The 24472-nt window shown below is 37.0% G+C and overlaps 1 protein-coding gene across 2 annotated transcripts in view; it reads left to right on the top strand.

The window, feature by feature from the left end:
• Nucleotides 1-24472, top strand: part of LOC150098289 (PIH1 domain-containing protein 1-like) — a 212335-nt gene that overhangs the window by 175506 nt on the left and 12357 nt on the right. Inside the window, exon 8 of one of the 2 annotated variants that reach the window (XM_090405512.1) lies at nt 5409-5506. The exons of the other annotated variant lie outside the window; for it this stretch is intronic. Within the exon in view, the coding sequence (XP_090261638.1) occupies nt 5409-5471 (63 nt within the window). The 3' untranslated portion in view covers nt 5472-5506. The remainder of the gene's footprint in view (nt 1-5408; nt 5507-24472) is intronic. 2 annotated transcript variants of the gene reach the window in all.

Below are 24472 nucleotides of genomic sequence, written 5' to 3' on the forward strand. Positions count from 1 at the left end.
TTTATTTTTTGAGGAAGATCATCCATCCATCGCATTCTTTTATGTCATTCATTATCATTGCAATAAGAGCCATTTTTGGTTTGCATGTGTGTACTCTATTTATTAATTATTCACAGTCAGTTCTTGACTTAAGACAGGGTTCCATTCCAACAATCCCATCATAAGTTGAAAAAGTCTTAAGTCAGATATCAGTTTATGAACATAAGGATATGTTAACATCACTTAAGGAATGGTATAATCCTTAAGACACAACAGTTGTCTCATTATTACCAAGTATGACAAGGGTAAAGCTTCAGTTATTATGCATTCTGCCAATTATAAAAGAAAAATAGCTCTTTTATTAATTGAAAGGGAGATGGTAAATCCCGTTTTATTTTATAGCCGGGTCCGAAACTCGGATCGAAATCCATCAAAATCTATAGAGTTTCATGCCGAAAAAACTATCGGCCGGCCCAAGTGTAAATGTTCACTTGGGTAGTACAACACCAGGGCAACTCCATGCAAAGGTGGAGCAAGCTCCGTCACTATCGTTAATATTCTCTCATAATGTAAAATCCAGCTCCTAAGAGATGTATATATATATATATATATATATATATATATATATATATATATATATTGTTTTACATTATGAGAAGAGGTCACTACCAAGACCGGTTTCAACCTTTTTTGAGGTCTCATCAGTGAGTAGGTTAGACCTGGAATATCAAGGTTTTTAAGTGAACACGAACTTACATACCTCTACTATCGAATTGCCAAAGTGGTGCACTCCTATATTGTTAATCACTAAGATAATAAGCCAAAAGGCTATTTTACCGACGAATTTGTTAATTGAAAGGGAGATAGTAAATCCCGTTTTATTTTATAGCCAGGTCCGAAACTTGGATCAAAATCCATAGAGTTTCATGCCAAAAAAAACTATTATCTTAGAATTAACAATAATTAACAGTATAGGAGTGCACCACTTCAGCAATTCAATAGTAGAGGTATGTAAGTTCGTGTTCACTTAAAAACCTTGATATTCCAGGTCTACCTACTCACTGATGAGACCTCAAAAAAAGATAATGTAAAACAATATATATGCACACATCTCTTAGGAGCTGGGTTTTACATTATGAGAGAATATTAAAGTTAGTGACGGAGCTTGCTCTACCTTTGTATGGAGTTGCCCTGGTGTTGTACTACACAAGTGATCATTTACACTTGGGCCCGCCGATAGTTTTTTTGGCATGAAACTCTATGGATTTTGATCCGAGTTTCGGACCCGGCTATAAAATAAAACGGGATTTACCATCTCCCTTTCAATTAACAAATTCGCCGGTAAAATAGCCTTTCGGCTTATTATCTTAGCTCTTTTATCATTGGATTGATCAATTTACTAAAAATTATTTAAGGAATTTACAACGTATACTGGAATATTAATTAAAAGAAACTTTAATAAATACCTCTTATATTTCAGCAATGTCACATTGCCATCTTCATGGGAACATACAACTATAATACGTGCATGCAGGCACTACAAAAAGCAATTGAGTCAGAAGAAAGAAAACTATTGTTGTTCCTAGAGTCTAAAGTGCCCTCCTAGCGGGCTATATTGGGTTGTCTTGGCTGTTGGGCTGAAGTTCTCAAGATGCAAACTTCCCAAATTTGGGGCAGTCTCATGCACCCAAATTTGTTGAGGTTTGGAAAGTTTTTTACAGCTGAGGCTGATTCCATGAACAAACTTCCATTAATTTGCTGCGGTGTATTAAGTTGGCTTTCTTCCAACATATTCTGTAGTGGATATCCAGAGCATGGTCTGCATGCCCAGAGTGGCTGTACTGGTGAAACCGGATGTAGTCTTTGTGTTCCAAAATCCGACATATGCTGTCCTGCCTGTTTGGCCAAAGTAGGACAGTTTACAGCTACAAGGGACCTGGTATACCCCAAGTAGGTCTAGGGGAAGTATTTGGTCTTTGGTGGAGTGGATAAGGGATGCCAATTTTTATATGGTTTGTAACAAGAAGTCAGGTCATATTTTTTAAGATTTTGGTTAGCTTTTCAGAGATTCCCCAGATATAAGGAATGGTGATGGATTTAGTATAGTCTTTGTTATGAAGAGGGGGGGGGTTAACTGGTTTTAATATTTTTGGGGGGTTGTATCCATTGGCTAAGAAAGTGTTAAGGATGTGGTTTAGTTCAGTGGTTAGGGCATTAATCATCTGTACAGGTGAAACGTTCACGTGGTTAGCCTAGTGGCTTTGCGCTTCGCAACCATATGCCCGGGGAAGGAGTGTCCTAGGTTCGATTCCCATCGACGACGTGAGGAACAAAGATCTTCCTCAGCCATAGCCAAGTTAGCCGGTCTTGGGCATGGACAGCAGGGTTTTTTTCACCAGGTTATCTGGGGGTTTTCATCCCGCAAGCAGGCAAACCGGTCTTCTGAACACACGGATTACAGCCAAGAATACTGACTCAGGCCTATGGCTACAGTTCCGGAGCCTGGATAAAATTTGGTGGGACTCAGATGGTGCTGTACACTCCCGCAAAAAGGGGGGGTAGTGTACCATCATATGGAACAGAAAGGAAGGAACAGGAAGGACAGCAAATGTCAGGATTTCAGAACACAAATGAAAGGATACCTTACTTAGATTTCCTTTTCCACATTGAATGGAATTTATTCACTCTATCTAGTGAGGATGCTTATAAACTTTGTTTGGAAATTTCATCCATCCTACTGAAATCCATTCTTCTACCTACACACATCTCTTCATCAATCCTTAAGAACCAATAGTCTCATTATTAGTAAGTATGACAAGGGTAATGCTTCAGTTATTATGGATTCTGCCAATTATAAAAGAAAAATTGCTCTTTTATTATTGGATTGATCAATGTACCAAAAATCAGATTACAATCACACAAACAGACAATTCCGAAAACTGAACTCATTACTAGATGAAGTTGTAAGCCTTGATGGAGACAACATAGAAAAACTTAAAAAACTTATTTTGCTAGAAATCCCTAGGTTCTATGGTTTACTTAAAATACATAAGAAAGACATTCCTCTTTATTCAGTTGTCAATTGCATAGATTGACTTACCAAAGAGCCAAATTTATAGCATGCCCAGATTGGCAACTCTTGCTCATTCATAAACAATTCTTCTGATTTTCTACGTTTCCCAGCCTACTGATGTAATGATTAGCTTTGATATAGAAGCTCTCTCTACTTTACAAATGTGTCTCTTGAGGATACTTTACATCTACTTTCAGAATTATTTCCACTGGATATAGTGAAATTATACGACTTTGTCATGCAATTCGGATATTTTGTTGTCAAAATAAGTGTAATAGTCAAGTGGAAGGAACCACAATGGGAAGTCCTTCTCCCCTGCACTTGCCAACATTTTTTTAGAATTTACAAGCATCCTTTTCTTATCCATACACCCTCAGCCTTCATTTTGGGTTTGTTATGTAGAAGATGTTTTGGCTATCTGGCCCTATAATTGAAGACACATTACCTACTTTTTTATCTAATATAAACAATCTACATCCAAGAATTAAATTTACTATGGAAATGAAGAGGACAATTTTTTTGTCTTTTTCCATTTTCATCAAAAGAAATTTTGATGATGTAAGCATGTTTCAGACCATATGATATTGTGGTTTTTATCTATTCCATGCTGTGACAAGCCAGATTTATTAGATTTACTGTTGCTCTTGTATTCTCTTTTTTACATATAATCGATCTCAAAATCTCAAACAATAAGGAAACAGTATGTCAAGTTCCAGTCCCATATATTTCTGCCATCTCAGAATTCCAGAATTCTTAAGAAAAATACAATTTAGTGGCTGTTTTCTTCGTATTCACAAATTACCATCATGGTTTCCTTCTTCCAAAGATAAACGGTCTCATTTAGTTCTCCCTGGTGTCCGACAAGTTCCTTGTGACTGTCATCATTCTTACTTTGGACAAAATGGATGCTATGTAAAAAAGAGAATACAAGAGCAACAGTAAATCTAATAAATCTGGCTTGTCACAGCATGGAATAGATAAAGACCACACTATCCTATGGTCTGAAACATGCTTACATCATCGCAATTTCTTTTGATGAAGTAAGTGTAAATCTATTTGATTAACCGATTTCCTTGTTTACTAGTCTTATTTATGCATCATTATCATCATGCTTTCACCATACAAGGGTGGTCTAAAAAATGTTCTCAGCCTCGATTATAGATGGCAAACACTATCAGCAAGATTTTTTTTTTCTAAGTTGGTACATCTGTCATAAGCATCCATGTGAAATTGCAAGTCATTCTATCAAGTAAGTTGTTTTATACAGCTGGAAGCAAAAGTGTTGTCTGTATCCCTAGAAATGGATAAAATTGAGTATCGTATGGTTATAAAATTCTTTGTAAAAGAAGGTTTAATGCCAAAAAAAATTCATACAAAGTTCATAAAAGTTTATGAGCACTCTTCTCCTCTGTTTTTGACAATTAAGAAATGGACTGCCTAATTTAAACGTCGCCGTACCAGCCTTGAAGATGATCCACGTGAAGGTAGTCTAAAAAAGTGTAACAACCAAAAGAGTGTAGCAAGCCAAAGTGTGTGAAATTGCTGAGACTATAGGCATTTCAAAAGAACGTGTAGGATATATTTTGCATGAAGAATTGCAAATGAAAAAGCTTTGCACAAGATGTGCCGTGCTTGCTCACAGCAGATCAAAAACGCACTCGCCTGAAAATCTCTGAACAGTGCTTGGAGTGTTTTAACAAGAATAAAACTGATTTTGTGCTTCAATTTATTACTATGGATGAGACTTGGATTCACCATTACACACCAGAATCCAAACAGCAGTCGAATCAGTGGACAGAAGCCAATTGTTCAGCACCAATGAAGACAAAGTCAGTTCCATCAGCGGATAAGGTCAGGGCATCGGTGCTTTGGGATGCTAAAGGCATTTTGTTTATTGATTATCTTGAAAAGGATAAAACAGTAACCGGAGAATATTATTCCGATCTTTTAACCACACTAGATGAAAAAATTAATGAGAAAAGACCTGGTTTACAGAAGGGAAAAAAATCATCTTTCATCAGGACAATGCACCTGCCCACAAAGATGTTTTGGCAATGGGAAAATTAAGGAATCTGCACTAAGAATTGTTGGAACATCCACCCTATTCCCTAGATTTGGCTCCCTCTGACTTCTATCTCTTCCCAGAACTAAAACTTCCTCACTTGTCAGTGTTTTTCTTCGAATCAAGAGGTGATTGCAGCTGTAGAGGGGTATTTTGCAGATCTTACTGAGAACTACTACAGGGACAGGATAATGGTGCTGGAGATTTGCTGGAATAAATGTATTAGTCTTTAGGGAGATTATGTTGAAATATAAAAATAATTTTGAAATTATAAATTTGTTTTTTCATTGTTAGGCCGAGAACTTTTCTGACCACCCTCGTGTGTTCTTGGTTCACTCAAGTTTTGTCTCCAAATAATTTGTCATCTTTGCCTTCCAAACATATAGAACCAGGTATGTCTTTTAAAACTATTCTTCAGTATTAATTAACTACAAGGCAGATGATTATGACAAGTTTAGGCAGAGACTTGTAGCTGTGTCATGGCATATAGCCCTGCAAGGAAAGAATGTTAGTAGTATGGGAGATAGTTAAGGGAAATCTAGAGGAAGCAATATTAAATTGGATACCTAAGGTAAGTAGGGTAAAGTGTACTGTTTGGATGGATTAGTAGTATCATTTAAGCATGAGATTCAAAAAAAAAAAAATTGTTATCGAGGATGCATAAGGAGAAAGCTGACAAGCAAGCTCATGAACAATACGAGGATCATGCAAGATTGGTGATCAGCATGGTAAGGAGGGCAAAATCAGACTATGAGAAAACAGGCCAAATTAAATCCCAAAGAGTTCTTTTCTTACATCTGACTATGGAAGAATAACCTTAATGATTGCTTATGGTCACAAGGTTACAGGTACAGATAAAATTGTTACGTTACTGAGTGGCCACTTGCAAGGGCATATCAACCAAGTAAGGTTAATGTTATGACATATGTGACAGAGACTTATGTGGGAACAGAGATGGATGAATTTGTAGTTCTTAGGATATTGTAGAATCTCAATGTAAATACATCTGTGGGATTAGATGAGATAGTAACTCATTTTTTGTGAGAATATGCAATGGGGTCTGGCACTGCCTCTGACTAAGTTCCTGAAGTCTCAGTTCTGGTACCAGGGATTGGAAAGAGGGAAAAATAATACCTTTGCATAAGGGAGGTTCTAAGACTGCAATAGCAAATTATTGACTGATCCGTATCTCAGGAGTGGTGGTAAAAGTACTGGAAAAATTGATCAAAAAGAGAATTCAAGAATGGATGGATAAGAATATGATACTCTGTGTGGGGCAACTTGGATTTGTGAAGGGTCCTGACTTTTTATAATAGAGTGACAGGTGAGTTAGATAAAGGAAATGGCTACATGATGATTCTGCTGTATTTTGCAAAGGAATTTGACCAAATACCATATGGAATTCTGTTACACAAATTAAAACAAATGGGGATGGATATGACCCTGGTAATGTGGGTAATAGGGTGGCTGCTGAACAAATATCAAAAAGTTGAATATGGAGGAGCAGAATCCAGGCAAAAGCTGGTGACTAGCGGTGTGCTGCAAGGTTCCTTACTAGAACCACTACTGTTTAATTTGTACATAAATGATATAGGAAATGTTCAGTTGTTTACTGATGATGCAAAATTAGGTAAAGTAATAGTTAATCACGACGAGGTGGAGAGCTTGTAGGATGATTTAAATAAGTGTAGACAAAAGATAACAGGTGTCAATTTAATGTGAAGAAAAGTAAAGTTATGCGTTTTGGGATAAACTGATTGAATGAACAACAAGTAGTTCTCAGGGAATAGAAATAACAAAATCATAGGTTGCATTTTGGATTGTTTTACTTGGAAATTGTGTTCTGTTATTATAACATTTCAAAAGTGATTTCACTTTATTTGTTAGCAGCCAATATGTAGCCATGTTTACAGCACGATGAAAAGATGGCAGCAGCAAAACAGAGTGACAATAAAGCACTACAAGTCTTGTTACTACAGGTAGAACTCTTGAAGCTTTGAAATGCTGAAGCGGTGCAAACTAGACATTACGGGAAAGAAAAAGAATTTATTTAGCGATTTTTGTTGCCGGTCATATCAGAATTGAAGAACCAACGTTCAAACTCCTAGACACCCTCAGTCAGCCATTTTTCTGTCATCTGTGCCTCCCTGCCATTAAATAACTCCTAAATTGGCAAGCCTGGAACAGCACCTTATCATGCTTGATGAAACCATCTCTCAGGAATTTTTTTTTTTTTTTTTGTTTTAATGTTGAGTCCATACACAGGAGGTTGGTTGGTCAACCTATAGTACATTAGTACTGTGTATGGGTAGTGGGTTGGGAAAGGAGGAATTTGCTTACATTTGATTTGAATGACTTTAAATTGTATTCCTTGGGAAACACAGCAGGTGGGAGACTTCCACAGTGCAGCAGCTGCAGGGATGAAGGAAGAGGAAAAGAAACTTGTTCTGTTTGTTTCTACATGTACTGTGAAGGGATGTTGTGCAGCAGCTGCACGTGTTCCAATGAGCTTGTACTGAGCGGAGGAATTAATGATGTTATTTCAGATGAGCATTTCCCATGGAAATATTTGTAGAATATACATACTGCAGAGACCATACGTCTGTGTGAAAGTGGGGGGAGAGACAGTTGGTGAGAGATGGATCATTGATAAGTCTAATTGCTCTCTTCTGGATTGAGTCGAGCATTTTGAGAGAAATTGATACAACCAAAAAAAAACAAGCTTGAAGCAATCAGAGCTAACATGCTTCATCAGTTTGGGACATGAACAATGCAGAAAATAAGAAGTACAACACTTTCATTCAGAAAGTAATGCAACATTATATGACAACATTTGCAGGCTTGCTGAACAGTGCAATTTTCACCAAAAAAAAAAAAAATGTCAGGTGTTACTGTTTCAGGTCCACAATCACACAGAGATACTGAACGAAATTCCTGCACTTAATAAACGTGACCTGCAATACCTTGACAAGCTGATCAGTGTTTATATCAACAGTAAAAAGCATGTTGGAAAGCATCAGCGTACATCACAGGTATGAACCCAGCCAGATCTGTTCTATGCACGAAAAGGTGGCAGTTAAGAAAAAAACTGGAAAAGAAACGTGGATAGGCAATTACAGAGAAGGGATACTAATGAGGAAATCAAACTCTGTAAACAACCATTTTGAAAATGTAATCCCAAACACTGCATAGGAATCGTTTAAGACCCATCATCATCAAATTCCTAATATGTACCCTCAGGGGTGTGCAAGATATGATAGTACTACATGAAGAACTTACTTCATTACTAAACTTCCTATCTACAATTTTCTTCCAAATCAATCTGTTACCTGTCAAGACTCCAACATTATCAGATCTTATATTTCTACCAACCTATATCTTGGTATTCCTCTGGGTCTCTTTCCTGCCAACCTGGCTGTGAACACTTGTTTTGCTAATCTTTCCTCTCTCGTTCTGTTTAAGTGACCACACCACCTGAGATTAGCTCGGCTAACACATTTTGTGATGCTAATAATATCAAGTTCTTTCCTAACATCCTCATTTTTAATATAATGTTGCCATTGATGCCATCTGTTCAAACCCCTAATCTTTCTTAGGACTCGCATATCTTTGGTCAAGTGTTTCATTTCTAACCCAGCTCTCAAATCCACAAGTTAAAATTAGTTTGAACACAGTCTTATATACAGCTGATTTAGTGTTTTGACTAATTTCTCTTTTATTCCATATAAATTTATTCAGTTGACTTCCTATCATACCAGCTTTATTGATTCTGTTGTCTTTTTCTGTATTTAATTTACCATCTTCACTAAAAATCATGCCTAAGTAGTTGAAATGATTAACTTGTTCTATAGGTTCTCCATTCACAATGCAGTTGGTATTTTCAATGATTCTGTCTATTTTCATTGTCTTTGTCTTTTTATTGCTGACCTTCATACCATATATATTACAACAGTTATTCAATTTAATCAGGGAATCTTGCAGGCGTGTATCGGATTTATTTAGAAGTATAACATCATCTGCATAAAGTAAAGAGCTGATTTATTAACATCTCCAATTTTGATATCGGATTTAATAACCACTTTCCTTCATAATGTGATCCATATAGATAATGAATAACAGAGGAGAAAATGTATATAAATCCTTGTCTGATATCAGATTTAACGTGAATCCATCTTCCTGTACTTCAGTCAATTCTGACTGTTGACTTACAACTAAAATAAAGTCTGTCGACTTTGGCTATCACGGTATTGCTTGATATAATGTTCTATTAAATAAAACAGCACACTATCATAAAAGTTATCTGTGAATGGAATCTTAGTAACCTCAGCATATGTTGTTTTTTTTTTTAAATTATTTATTTATTCATTATTTTATGAAGTCGAGAACTTTCACCTTTTCACTTAAAAGGAAGCACTTTATGGCTTCTCTTTGGCATATCCGAATTGCCAGCTTCACTACTGTTGCGCTTTGGGATCATCATTAAGTAAAATGAGGGTTATTTGAACCCAATACTGTGATAGTCAATCTGATAACTGAGAACTATTGCAGTATTGGAATCAAATTTGAAACTTATGAATTATTTATTTCTGGAAATTTCCATTTAATATTTTCAAATATTAAATGGAAATTATTTTCTGATATTAAATGGTGAAAATTTGAAATTGGAAGTGATCACTATTTAGTCTTGAGCAGGATAAAATTGAATTTCATATTGAAAAGAATAACATGTAAGAAAGTTTTAAAGCGAATAAAAGTTGAACTGTTCTCCGATGTGAACTGTAGACTAAAATACACAAAGATTATTGAAGAAAAAATGAAAAAGTTTGAGAACAGGAACCAAACCTTGGAGATTCAGTGGTAAGCCTTGAAGTAAACCCTAATTGATTCAGCCAGAGAGGCAAGTGGTAAGGTTGTCTGCAAGGATAGAAAAATCAGAACTCCATGGTGGACACAGGAAGTTAAAGAGGCAGTGAAGGAAAAGAAGAAAGCATGTCAAAAGTTCTCGGCAAATAAGTCAGCTTGTACTCTTAGAGAATACAGAGACAAATACAGTATAAGAAAGCTAAACACTGTGTAAAGCTTGCTAAACAGAAGTCATGGGAGGACTTTGGCAAGAACATAGAAAATAAATATCAAGAAGGTGGTAAAATATTCTGGAAGTTGTTTAAGAAGCTTAGAAATGGAGAAAAGAGTGCTGAAGGAGTTAGAGATCATAAAGGTGATATGAAAACGTGAGAAAACAATATCCTTGAAGTATGGTGTAATCACTTTAAAAAATTGCTAAATGAAACAAACAGTGATGACAGCACAGTGGTAAAAAAAACACTGACCAGGCATGCAGTCAGGAATACATATCCATACTTGAAGTAGAAAAAGCCATCAAAGGCTTGAAATGTGGGAAGGCAGCAGAAGTAGATGATATTCAACTAGAAATGCTGAAGTATGGTGGTATAAAAGTCTTACAGTGTCTGCACTGCATAGTTCAGAAAGCCTGGACAGAGGGACTAATTCCCGATGATTGGAGTAGAGCTGTCGTATCCATATATAAAAAGCGAAATAAAACTGAATCTGAGAATTACAGCAGTTTCCTTACTGAGTGTTCATGGTAAGATTTATGAAGTATACTTGAGAAACTGGTGAGAAGAATTATGGAAGAAAAGCTTGGTGAAGAACAAGCTGGATTCAGGCCAAATAGAGGCTATCAGGATGAGATGTTCACTTTACGACAAATAGTGGAGAAATCATGGGAATATAACAGAGATCTGTATTTCAGTTTTGTCGATTTGGAAAAGGCATATGACTAGGTGCCAAGAGAGAAGCTATTCAATATGCTACAGTTATATGGTGTCAATGGGGCATTATATCAAGCAATACTTAGTCTTTATTTGAGTTGTAAGTCAGCAGTTAGAATTGAAGGAAGTACAGGAAGATGGTTTAATGTTAAATCTAGTGTGAGACAAGGATGTATATATTATCCCCTCTGTTATTCATTATCTATATGGATCACATTATGAAGGAAAGTGGTATTAAACATGATATGAAAATTGGAGATGTTATTGGCAGCACTTTGCTTTAACCGGATGATGTTATACTTCTAAATAAATCTGCTACAAGTCTGCAAGATTCCCTGACTAAATTGAATAACTGTTGTAATAGATATGGTATGAAGGCCAGCAATAAAAAGACTAACACATTGAAAATAGGCAGAATCGTTGAAAATGTCAACTCTGTTGTGAATGGAGAACCTGTGGAACATTTCAGCTACTTAGGCACGATCTTTAGTGAAGATGGTAAATTAAATATGGAAATAGACAACAGAATCAACAAATCTGGTATGGTAGGAAGTCAATTGAATAAATTCATATGGAATAAGAGAGAAATCAGTCGGAACACTAAATTACCCGTACACAAGACAGTGTTCAAGCCAGTTTTAACTTATGGATATGAGAGCTGGGCCAGAAATAAAACACTTGCCCAAAGACCAAAAACTAGAGACTGCAGATATGTCAGTCCTGAGAAAGATTAGAGGCGTAAACAGATGGCATCAATGGCAATATCATATTAAAAACGAGGATATTAGGAAAGAACTTGACATTGTCAGCATCCAGGAATGCATTAGCAGAGCTAATCTCAGGTGGTAAGGTCACTAAAACAGAATGGGCGAGAAAAGATTAGCAAAACAAGTGTTGTCTGTCAGGTTGTCAAGTAAATGACCCACAGGAAGACCAAGATATAGGTGGATTGATACGGTACAAAGTGCCTTAGACGATAGAAATATAAGATCTGATAATGTTGGAGTCTTGACAAGTAACAAACTGATTTGGAGAAAAATTATAGATAGGAAGTTAGTGATGATGTAAATTTTTCATGTAGTACTATCATATCCTGTACATCCCTTGAGGGTAAATGGCAGGAATTTGATGATGACGATATATTCCTGCGGTTAATAAGTGACTGTACCATAATGTGTACGGTACAGCATATGATTTCATCATGTTACTGAGAACAGTGCTCAATTTAAAACTTATAAATTGTTTCTTACTAAAACAACAAGCCATAAGGCTTTACTTTGGTGATGTAAAATTGCATAAGCAAAGTGGATACTAGATCCAACATTATTTCAAAGCCAAATGTTTGTAGAAACTATGAAAGTTTTGTAAGTTGACCTGAGAGCTTAAGAGAATACAATCCTTAAGAGAATCCTTGGCATCAGTGAGTTGCCTTAGCTTGCACTACACTATGCACCACAAGCTAAGGCAACTCAGGGATGAAAAGAATTGTATTCTCATAAGTTCTTAAATGTTGATTTTCTTCAATCTCACTCTCCAAATAGTGAAGTCATCTTTTTCAGGGACTTCAATGTACACACCACTAGCTTGGCTTCCTAGGCCTAGGCTTTTGCAATCAGAAATGATCTCACAAATTTTGTCTACATACCCACCAGAAGAACCGAAAATCGCAACGACTCCCCAAACACTTGGGATCTCTTCCTCACCAGTGACCTGTCTAAGTATACTGTGAATGTTGTCTGCCCTCTCGGCAGCTGAGATCACAATGTAGTGCAGATTTCTTCCCCCAGGGAACGACAAATAGTCGAGAAAGCATGGGAATATAACAAAGATCTGTATTTAAGTTTTGTCGATTTGGAAAAGGCATATGACAAGGTGCCAAGAGAGAAGCTATTCAGTACGCTGCAGTTATATGGTGTCAATGGGGCATTATATCAAGCAATACTTAGTCTTTATTTGAGTTGTAAGTCAGCAGTTAGAATTGAAGGAAGTACAGGAAGATGGTTTAATGTTAAATCTGGTGTGAGACAAGGATATACATTATCCCCTCTGTTATTCATTATCTATATGGATCACATTATGAAGGAATGTGGTATTAAACCTGATATCAAAATTGGAGATGTTAATGTCAGCTCTTTGCTTTATGCGGATGATGTTATACTTCTAAATGAATCTGCTACAAGTCTGCAAGATTCTCTGACTAAATTGAATAGCTGTTGTAATAGATATGGTATGAAGGTCAGCAATAAAAAGACAAAGACAATGAAAACAGGCAGAATCATTGAAAATGTCAACTGTGTTGTGAATGGAGAACCTGTGGAACAAGTAAAACATTTCAGCTATTTAGGCACGATTTTTACTGAAGATGGTAAATTGAATATAGAAATAGACAACAGAATCAGCAAAGCTGGTATGGTGGGAAGTCAATTGAATAAATTCATATGGAATAAGAAAGAAATTAGTCGGAACACTAAATTAGCTGTATACAACACAATGTTCAAACCAGTTTTAACTTATGGATGTGAGAGCTGGGTCAGAAGTAAAACACTTGACTAAAGACTAGAGACCGCAGATATGAGAGTCCTGAGAAAGATTAGAGGCGTGAACAGATGGCATCAATGGCAATATCATATTAAAAATAAGGATATTAGGAAAGAACTTGACATTGTCAGCATCCAGGAATGCGTTAGCAGAGCTAATCTCAGGTGGTATGGCCACTTAAATAGAATGGGAGAGGAAAGATTAGCAAAACAAGTGTTCTCTGCCAGGTTGCCTGGAAAACGACCCAGAGGAAGACCACGATATAGGTGGATTGATACGGTACAAAGTGCCTTAGACGATAGAAATATAAGATCTGATAATGTTGGAGTCTTGACAAGTGACAGACTGATTTGGAGGAAAATTGTAGATAGGAAGTTAGTAATGATGTAATTTTTTCATGTAGTACTGTCATATCCTGTACACCCCTTGAGGGTACATGGCAGGAATTTGATGATGATGATGGAATATCACAAACACTCACATCGATGTGTTATATGACATTACCAGAAAGCAAAGCAGGATGATCTTTGCAACTTCTTCTCCTCATTTCCTTGGCCAGATTACTGTTTCTGATATACCTGAACCAAAACTGTGTGCAGAAAGAATCAACAAAATAATACTCATTGGCATGGAAACATTTATTCCCCGCTCCACCCTAAATTCTCTTCCCTTATCTAAACTTTGGTTCTCCCACAAGTGTGCCAAGGCTGTACAAAAAGAAGAGTCAGGCATACCACAATTGACTTGCATCCAAAACTTCCTATACAACCCACAACAAAGCCCATAATAGCTGCAAAAAAGAATCTTGCATCCTGCTCAAATGGCAAGCATTCTTCTGGGCTCTAGCAAAAGCTATCAGCTGATTTCCTACTTCTCCTCCAACTCTTGTATAGCTGATCATGATAAATGGGCTCCCAACCATTTAAAACACCTAACATTCAATGCCACATTTGATTTCTTGCCAGAAAGAGATCAGAAAATTTTGCGCCATTTGGATACCAATCTGTGCTCCAGAACTGACTCCCACTTTATGTCACCTATTAACACTTTCTTAATCCATCGGCATTTATCCTGCAGTCTGGAAACTAGCCCATATACAACCTATTCCTAAGAAGGATAACAAATCCTTATCTTCAAGCGTCCATCCAATTTCTTTCGCTTCAGTTCTTTCTCAAGTAATGGAAAGAACTATCAATGATCAACTCCTACTCTAACATGAAGACTCTCATGTAATTAATGATAGTATGGATTCCTTTACTGTTGATCAACAGGGGATCTACTATCCTATATCACCCGTCTCGGACAAACACTTGGAAAGGTTTTGTGAATCTCAGGTGGTTATTTTAACATCTCCAAGGCTTTTGACTGCGTTTAGCACAAAGGCCTATTAGGAAAACTCCCATCTATAAAAGTAATGCTGGGGTTGCACAAGGCTCTGTTCTCTCATTCGCTCGCTTCCTTCTATACATAAACAGTCTACTTCAGTTGACTGCTAATTCAGTACACAGTTTTGCTTATGGCAGCACATTACACTCCTTCTTTTTGTTTGACAAACCCTGCAAAGTACAAATCACCACAACCACCAGAAATGTAATGTCTACTACCTTAAATTCTGACCTTCGAAGCATTCATCAGTGGGGGTGTTGGATAACATTATTGACTTCAATGCCAGCAAAACACAGCTCTGCATCTGCATTATTTCCCACAAAAGAGAACCCTCTTCTTCTACTTTTACCCTTGACAGTACTCAAATCTGTATTCAAGATAAGATTCACTTTCTTGGAATAACTCTAACCTCTAATCTCTCTCATGGCACAAACATATCACTGCTGTTGTCTTCTCTGCATCCAAAAAATTAGATTTTCCTTTGCTTGAAGTGTTATTTTAACTTTGAACAGCTCTTAACACTATACAAATCCCAAATCCACCCAACCATTGAATACTGCTCTCATATCTAGGGTGGTGCCCCTAGGATCCCCATGAAAATACTGGAGTCTACAGAAAAGAGCAGTTAGATTGATCTTCTCTCTCTCTCTCTCTCTCTCTCTAATACACTCCACTCACTTTTGCAGTCATTCAGTCTCTGCAACCTGCATCTTCTATAAATACTTCTATAGCAACTGTTCATCATAATTTACATCAATAATTCTCTCACCCTCTTGTCCATCCAAACATGTACAGCAGCAGCTAACCAGCATTCTCTCACAGTTCAACTCTAAATCTACAGAACAAATTCCTCCACTTCTTTGTTTATCCTTTCCACTGCTGCCCTTTGGAACAGTCTTCATCCTTCTTAAATGTTAATTGACAATGTTTATTATTCTCATCAATATACATGATATTTATAAATATACAATTCAAGTATACTGTCATGCTTAAGTAGGGGTGCTTAAGGGTCAAAGCTGTATAACTGAGAGGAGACCTCCACATAGCCTTTAAAGGAATGCAGAGAACCGACCAGGGCTTCTGACCTAATGTCCAATCCTCACCTTCTCGTGGTGCACCCTGTTGGGTATCTACTTTGATACTGAACGAACGAGGATGGGCTGGCAATTTGAGATTTAGCCGACCAAATTGTATTCTTATTGGTTAAACCAAAATAAAAAATGATGGTACAACATGACAAAATTTCATGCCGGCTGGGGCGTCGCCCGGTTAAACAAGGCCCCCGTTGTTTTCGCCAGGAAACCAGGGCGACAGCGAAAAGTCAGCTACTGGAACAAATCTGAAAATAAACCCCAACTCAACATCACCAGAGTTAAAGATCGGTACTATCAACATAAGAAGCCTGAATGGCAAAGAAATGGAGCTAACTGAGGAATTACATAAGTACCAGATCGACATAATAGGGGTGACTGAAACAAAAAAGACCAAAACTGGTGAGATCTTTCTGAGCAATAAATATAAAATGTTATATTCAGGCAATGACAATCAAGGAAAAAAAGGAGTAGCCATAGTATTCAACACAAAATACGAGGCTAATCTTCTTGAATGGCAGTCAGTCTCAAGTAGAGTAATGTGGACAAATATGAGAATGGGGAACTGGACAATGAGACTTATTTCTGCCTATGGTCCCACAGAAGGTTCTACTAAGGTAGAAGTGGAGGAATTTTTTGAGGCTTTAGAAAAAGCAGCTAACACAATGAAAAAGGAAAAGTTGGTCCTTGTTGGGGATCTAAATAGCAGAGTAGGAAATGATTATGAGACATATAAAAATATTTTGGGAAAATTTGGAGAAAAGAGCAAAGCTAATAATAATGGCAAATACCTGTTGGATTTCTGCTCAGGACATGGACTGGTTATTACTAACACCATGTTCCAACATACAAATGTGCACAAATTCACATGGAGAGAAGACGCTAGGTATAAGAAAAGTCTCATTGACTATGTTATTGTTGATAGTGATGTTTTCTCCCTGGTGCAGGACACTAGAGTGTACAGAGGATTTGAAATTGGAAGTGATCACTGTTTAGTCTTGAGCAGGATAAAATTGAATTTCGTATTGAAAAGAATAACATGTAAGAAAGTTTTAAAGCGAATAAAAGTTGAGCAGCTCTCAGATGTGAACTGTAGACTAAAATACAGAAAGATTATTGAAAAGAAAATGAAATAGTTTGAGAACAGGAATCAAACCTTGGAGATTCAGTGGCAAACTCTGAAGAAAACATTAATTGATTCTGCCAGAAAGGCATGTGGTGAGGTTGTCTGCAAGGATAAAAAAATCAGAACTCCGTGGTGGACACAGGAAGTTAAAGAGGCAGTGAAGGAAAAGAAGAAAGCATATCAAAAGTTCCTGGCAAATAAGTCAGCTTGTGCTCTTAGAGAATATAGAGACAAATGCAAGAATGCTAAACATGCAAAACATGCTAAAATGTAAAACTAGCTAAACAAAAGTCATGGGGGACTTTGGCAAGAATATAGAAAATAAATATCAAGAAGGTGGCAAAATATTCTGGAGGTTGTTGAAGAAGCTTAGGAATGGAGGAAAGAGTGCTGTAAAAGGAGTTAGAGATGATGAAGGTGACATGAAAACGGAAGAAAAAGATATCCTTGAAGTATGGCGTAATTACCTTGAAAAACTGCTAAATGAAACAAGCAGTGATGACAGCACAGTGGTAAAAAACACTGACCAGGCATACAGCAGGAATACATACCCATAGTTGAAGTAGAAAAAGCAATCAAAGGCTTGAAATGTGAAAAGGCAGCTGGAGTAGATGATATTCGACCAGAAATGCTGAAGTATGGTGGTATAAAAGTCGTACAGTGGCTGCACTGCATAGTTCAGAAAGCCTGAACAGAGGGACAAATTCCCGATGATTGGAGTAGAGCTCTCATAGTACTCATATATAAAAAGGGAAATAAAACTGAATGTGAGAATTACAGAGGTATTTCCCTACTGAGTGTTCCTGGCAAGATCTATGCAAGTATACTTGAGAAACGGTTGAGAAGAATTGTGGAAGAAAAGCTTGGTGAAGAACAAGCTGGATTCAGGCTAAATAGAGGCTGTCAGGTTCAGATCTTCACTTTATGACAAATAGTCGAGAAAGCATGGGAATATAACAAAGATCTGTATTTAAGTTTTGTCGATTTGGAAAAGGCATATGACAAGGTGCCAAGAGAGAAGCTATTCAATATGCTGTGGTTATATGGTGTCAATGGGGCATTATATCAAGCAATACTTAGTCTTTATTTGAGTTGTAAGTCAGCAGTTAGAATTGAAGGAAGTACAGGAAGATGGTTTAATGTTAAAACTGGCGTGAGACAAGGATGTACATTATCCCCTCTCTTATTTATTATCTATATGGATCACATTATGAAGGAAAGTGGTATTAAACCTGATATCAAAATTGGAGGTGTTAATGTCAGCTCTTTGCTTTATGCGGATGATGTTATACTTTTAAATAAATCTGCTACAAGTCTGCAAGATTCTCTGACTAAATTGAATAGCTGTTGTAATAGATGTGGTATGAAGGTTAGCAATAAAAAGACAAAGACAATGAAAATAGGCAGAATCATTGAAAATGTCAACTGTGTTGTGAATGGAGAACCTGTGGAACAAGTAAAACATTTCAGCTACTTAGGCACGATTTTTACTGAAAATGGTAAATTAATTATAGAAATAGACAACAGAATCAGCAAAGCTGGTATGGTGGGAAATCAATTGAATAAATTCATATGGAATAAGAGAGAAATTAGTCGGAACACTAAATTAGCTGTATACAAGACAGTGTTCAAACCAGTTTTAACTTATGGATCTGAGAGCTGGGTAAGAAGTAAAACGCTTGACCAACGACTAGTGACCGCAGATATGAGAGTCCTGAGAAAGATTAGAGGCGTGAACAGATGGCATCAATGGCGATATCATATTAAAAACGAGGATATTAGGAAAGAACTTGACATTGTCACCATCCAGGAATGCGTTAGCAAAGCTAATCTCAGGTGGTATGGTCACCTAAATAGAATGGGCGAGGAAAGATTAGCAAAACAAGTGTTCTCTGCCAGTTGGCAGGAAAACGACCCAGAGGAAGACCAAGATATAGGTGGATTGATATGGTGCAAAGTGCCTTAGACGATAGAAATATAAGATCTGATAATGTTGGAGTCTTGTCAAGTAACAGACTGATTTGGAGGAAAATTTTAGATAGGAAGTTAGTAATGATATAATTTTTTTATGTAGTACTATCATATCCTGTACACCCCTTGTGGGTACATGGCAGGAATTTGATGATGATGATGATTTTTTAAATGTTAACATTAATGAATTCAAACAAATCTCTCTCATATTCTATACAAATTTTAGTAATAGCTCCAAATTAATTCAATCAATAGAATTAGCATTTTTCAACACGTGTAACCTCACTTGACCATATAATAGCTAGTTTTAACATATCTGTCTTTCGACTGACTGTATTAGACATAGAAAAAGGTCTCACAAACAATGGGAATATATCACAAACAAACAGGAATATATTACTTGAGCAGTCCAAATATATTTACAATTTCCTGAGCTTTCACTTCGGATTTCGAATTACTTCTGAGAAATATTTCTCACTTGCCTTTTATTCAGCATACATTTGCTGTACAGTTCATTACTCTTGGAAGGTAACTCCAAAAGGTTCTCTGACATTCTTTAAACTTTAAACTGCACAGGGTACATATCTTACCTGGCTCTGCTCTCCTGCATGCCTCTTCTTGTTTTCCTATGATGATGTCCTTACTTTCCCATCAATTTCTTGTACTTTTCTGCCGAATTCATTCTTTGTCTTACTGACAACAGTTCTTATACAAAATTTTCCATGCACAGTATGCATGTCCAATCCTGAGATTCACAGCGAAACTCCACATCACACACGTCTGCCATTATTACAATTCTTATGTCACAAGACAGTTTGAATAATACAGCATATGTAATTAGCATACTGAATAACTTAGCATAACAGAAACTTATTTCTCACTAAACAAAACTTGTAAAAGCGAACATATTAAACAAGGCATTTATATGAGATTTTACAGACCCTTATCAGAGACAAGTAGAAAATCCCAGTACTGATGGGAGATAAGTTTTGCATTATGGGAGATTTTTACCACATTTGTTGAAAAATTTGAAATCGGGTAGCTTCCACTGACCATTTGTTGATGTAGTTTGCTTACTGGTCAGCATGTTTGGATTTTTTTATTTATTTTATTTTATTTTATTTTTTTTTTTCACCAGAGGTCAGGCCAACAATTGTTGTAGCGGTTGGTCAGTGTCTTTAACAAACCAGTTTGATTGTAGTATAGCTTGTTTCCTGTGTATATTTGTACGCTCCAGAAGATGACCTTGACATAAAGGTCGAAACGTCGAATTGTAAAATTTTAGTAATAGTAAACTAAAGTTTTTATTCAAACACGGTAGTTGTCTCCATAATTTCCAAAAATGCATTCGGATCACCGTGCAAGCCTAAAAGAAAGGTTGAAGTGTTATGTTGTTGCTTTCTCCAATATTTTACTTTTATTATCCCTTTTTATCACTATTCTTCTATTTTACAATCGGACCTAAGAGTTATCTATTTTGGGACTGTCTGCTTTTCGGATATTGACAAATTTATATTTTTGAGCTGTGCCAGCCAATATCCTATAATAGAAGGGACTCTTATTCAGAGAGACATTCCCAGAATTTCGTGCATATGTTCAATAACAAAACTCGTTACTAAGGCTATGTAAATTTCAGCTAGCAGTCGTAACCTCTAATCTAACTCTATATACCTTCAATTCCCTCCCGCTTAGGTTCAGATTTTATGAGTGGTAGTTTGATCTCATATTCAGGCAAAATTCAGGTATAAAATGAAACATGTTTATTTTGATCTTAAGACACATTACAACTATAATATATCACACATTTAATGGACTCAAGGTCATGCAAAATCAGTTCATACTAAGTTAATTCTAATGTCATACTAAACAATACTAGACAAAGGATATAAGCAATAATTCTCATCCATAAGTTACTCATTAATATACACAGATTTAACATTAAAGAAATTCCAATCAGATTCTATTTGCTACACTAGTCTCATATATTGAATTCTTTCAAACTCATATATTATCGTTCCAAGACAATTTGTCTAATGGAGACCAGCTATTACAAATTAGAATAATCACTTAAAGTTCACTAGTAAACAGCCCAACTTCAACCATTACACAACTACTTTCTTTCCTCTAAAGCAACTGAATAACATATAAAAAAATTTCTGTACTTTACCAACTCTATGCCAGAAATCAGGACTGCCCTCTGTCTACCTTTGTTAAGCACAACTCGATACTTCCATCGCGTCCACATGTAGGGTCTGGTTGTCATCTCATTAGGCTATACTTCGCACCTGGTGTTGTTTCTGCGTTGTCCTTGATTAGCTGCCAGACATACTCGTATCTGCTGCTACTTCTAAGGAGACGGTCGCTGATCCTTTCCAATGGGATATTTAACGAAGGGCCTATTCCTAAAGCTCAGTGCTTTAGGAATAGGCTCTCCATCCGACATCGCTGCCCCGTCTCACGTACGTCTCGAACCGAAAAGATCAAAATCCCAGGAGTAAAAAGCCTTGAAAAACGATATGCAACGCCTTTTATTCCTACTTCTTGTGCCCTCTTTTTTCTTGCGTTTTTTCACACGCCGCCTCTCGATCTTGCCCCCTGATTGATCCCGTATTCTCCTTCTCCTCTAGGAGTGCTCTTTTCCCGGAAAGCAAACTAAAGTTACCTTCCGCGTATGCCATTGCCTCAGGCCTTATGCTTAACCTGCACGGCTCGCACGCAACCTTTGGACTACTGTTTACAACTTACTCAGTGATTTACTGTATACAAAATTGTCTCAATGAAATTAATATTTACACATAAATTCTCTACTTAACAATTTTGAGTAGACAACATTGAATCATAAAAATGTTACATGAAGGGAACATATATTCTTACACAGACTTAATCATTTCTTTTATTTTCTGCTGGAGTGCAAGTTTTTCCTTCAGCTTTTATATTAAACTTGTTAAATCCTGAATGAATAGTTTCCTTTTCCAAGTTCTTCATTCAGGATCTAACAAAAGTCATATTTCCATCTATAAGTAGTCAAAACGTGTCACACCTTATTACTAAAATACTCTGGACCTCAATAAAGTTCAAAACCGGTCTGGGTAGTGATCCTTCCCATAATGCATAGCATTATACATATCCGTAAGGTTATGTGCAATGCATTATGGGATACTAAGGCAATCGATGTGAAGTCATTAGCCTCTATATATAAGTAGTCCAGTTGTCATCATCATCATCATCAAATTCCTGCCTTATACCCTCAAGGGGTATACAGGATATGATAGTACTACATGAAAAATTTACACCATTACTAACTTCCTATCTACAATTTTCCTCCAAATCAGTCTGTTACATTATTTTTTTGATACTGTGATCGCTGTAGCCATTGGAGAGGAAAGTGCTGTGTATGTGGTTAAGCTCAGTAGTGAGGGCGGTTCCACTGGACTTTCCTCTCCAATGGCTACAGCGATCACAGTATCAAAAAAATAATCAACTCCTCCCCCATTCCCCGTCCTTCTCGTCAACAAGAATTTAAAAATGCCATCACCATACCCTACATCCGTGGCACATCCGAAAAAATAGCCAGGATACTAAAACAGTACAACCTACACACAGCATATAAGCCCCACTGCAAACTTGCTACCCTTATCCGTTCTACGAAAGAACAGCTCCCTCCTCTCTCTTTGCCTGGAGTTTACAAAGTACCCTGTTCTTATAAGCTGGCGTACTTTGGACAGACAGGCAGATCAGCATCCATCCGTCTAGAGGAACACAAGTCTTACATCTTCAAACACAACTATGGCCATTCAGGCTTGGCTGACCATGTTTTGGACCCAACCCACGGGGTATCATGGAAGAAAACCACCATGCTCCACCACAGCAAATTCAAGAAAGAGAGACTTTTCTTAGAATCAGCAGCAGCTCTCAAAAACCAACCAAATCTCAATAAATACGGTTGCATCAAGCTTCCGAAGATTTGGGAAACACTCATCACCAGAGTTCCCGCCTTACATTCCAGGCCACCTACTACTGCCCTTAGAGGGCGCTCTACCTAGATAGGACTTTAGTGTCACCCACGTGGTTAGGCTCAGTATTGTTTGGTATTTGTGTATATGTTACATTAATTGTTTTTGTAATCCCCGTAGATGTCCTAGTGACTAGGACAAAATATAGGAAGTATTAAATTCTATTTTAATTCTTTTTGAGTGTTGTAAAAAATCCATTAAGCCTCCAACATGATGTCCTCACAGCACTTAAGCCTCTACACACGTATGTTGGAACATGGTGTTAGTAATAACCAGTCCATGTCCTGAGCAGAAATCCAACAGGTATTTGCCATTATTATTAGCTTTGCTCTTTTCTCCAAATTTTCCCAAAACATTTTTGTATGTCTGACAATCACTTCCTACTCTGCTATTTAGATCCCCAACAAGGACCAACTTTTCCTTTTTCATTGTGTCAGTTGCTTTTCTAAAGCATCAAAAAATTCCTCCACTTCTACCTTAGTAGAACCTTCCGTGGGACCATAGGCACAAATAAGTCTCATTGGCCAGTTCCCCATTCTGGTATTTGCCCAAATCACTCTACTTGACACTGCCTGCCATTCAAGAAGATGAGCCTCGTATTTTGTGTTGAATACTATGGCTACTCTTTCTTTTCCTTGATTGTCATTTCCTGAATATAACATTTTGCATTTATTGCTCAGAAAGATCTCACCAGTTTTTGTCTTTTTTGTTTCAGTCACCCCTATTATGTCGATCGTACTTATCTAATTCCTCCGTTAACTCCATTTCTTTGCCATTCAGGCTTCTTATGTTGATAGTACCGATCTTTAACTCTGGTGATGTTGAGTTGGGGTGTGTTTTCAGATTTGTTCCAGTAGCTGACTTTTCGCTGTTGGTCCTGGTTCCCTGGAGAAAACAACGGGGGGGGCTTGTTTAACCGGGTGAAGCCCCAACCAGTGTGAAATGTTTCATGTTGTACCATCATTTTGTATTTTGGTTTAACCAATAAGAATACAATTTGGTCAGCTAAATCCCCAAATTGCCAGCCCATCCTCTTTCGTTCAGTATCCAGGTAGATACCCAACAGGGTGTACCACGAGAAGGTGAGGATTGCACATTAAGTCAGAAGCCCTGGTCGGTTCTTCACATTCCTTTAAAGGCTATGTGGATGTCTCCTCTCAGTTATACAGCTTTGACCCTTAAGCACCCCGTAGTCCGGTTGTGAAATTACTTAAGGTGCAAGCTTTGTTTGCTTACACTTGGATAAAGGATAAAACCAATAATATAATTTCTTAGTATCTTTAATTTATAATTTCATCATCTTAGAAGATTTCATCTTGTACATAACATGAAAAGAGAAATATAAAAAATATACATGACAAGAGAACAACAGTTATAAATTAACTTGGAAATGTGTTACGTACAAATGATGGCATTCTTCATCCCATAATATTGTTGGGCA

Source organism: Typopeltis vanoorti, chromosome 15 (genome assembly GCF_054136105.1).
Source record: "Typopeltis vanoorti isolate ZY-2024b chromosome 15, IOZ_Tvanoo_1.0, whole genome shotgun sequence".
Taxonomy (NCBI): Eukaryota; Metazoa; Arthropoda; class Arachnida; order Uropygi; family Thelyphonidae; genus Typopeltis; species Typopeltis vanoorti.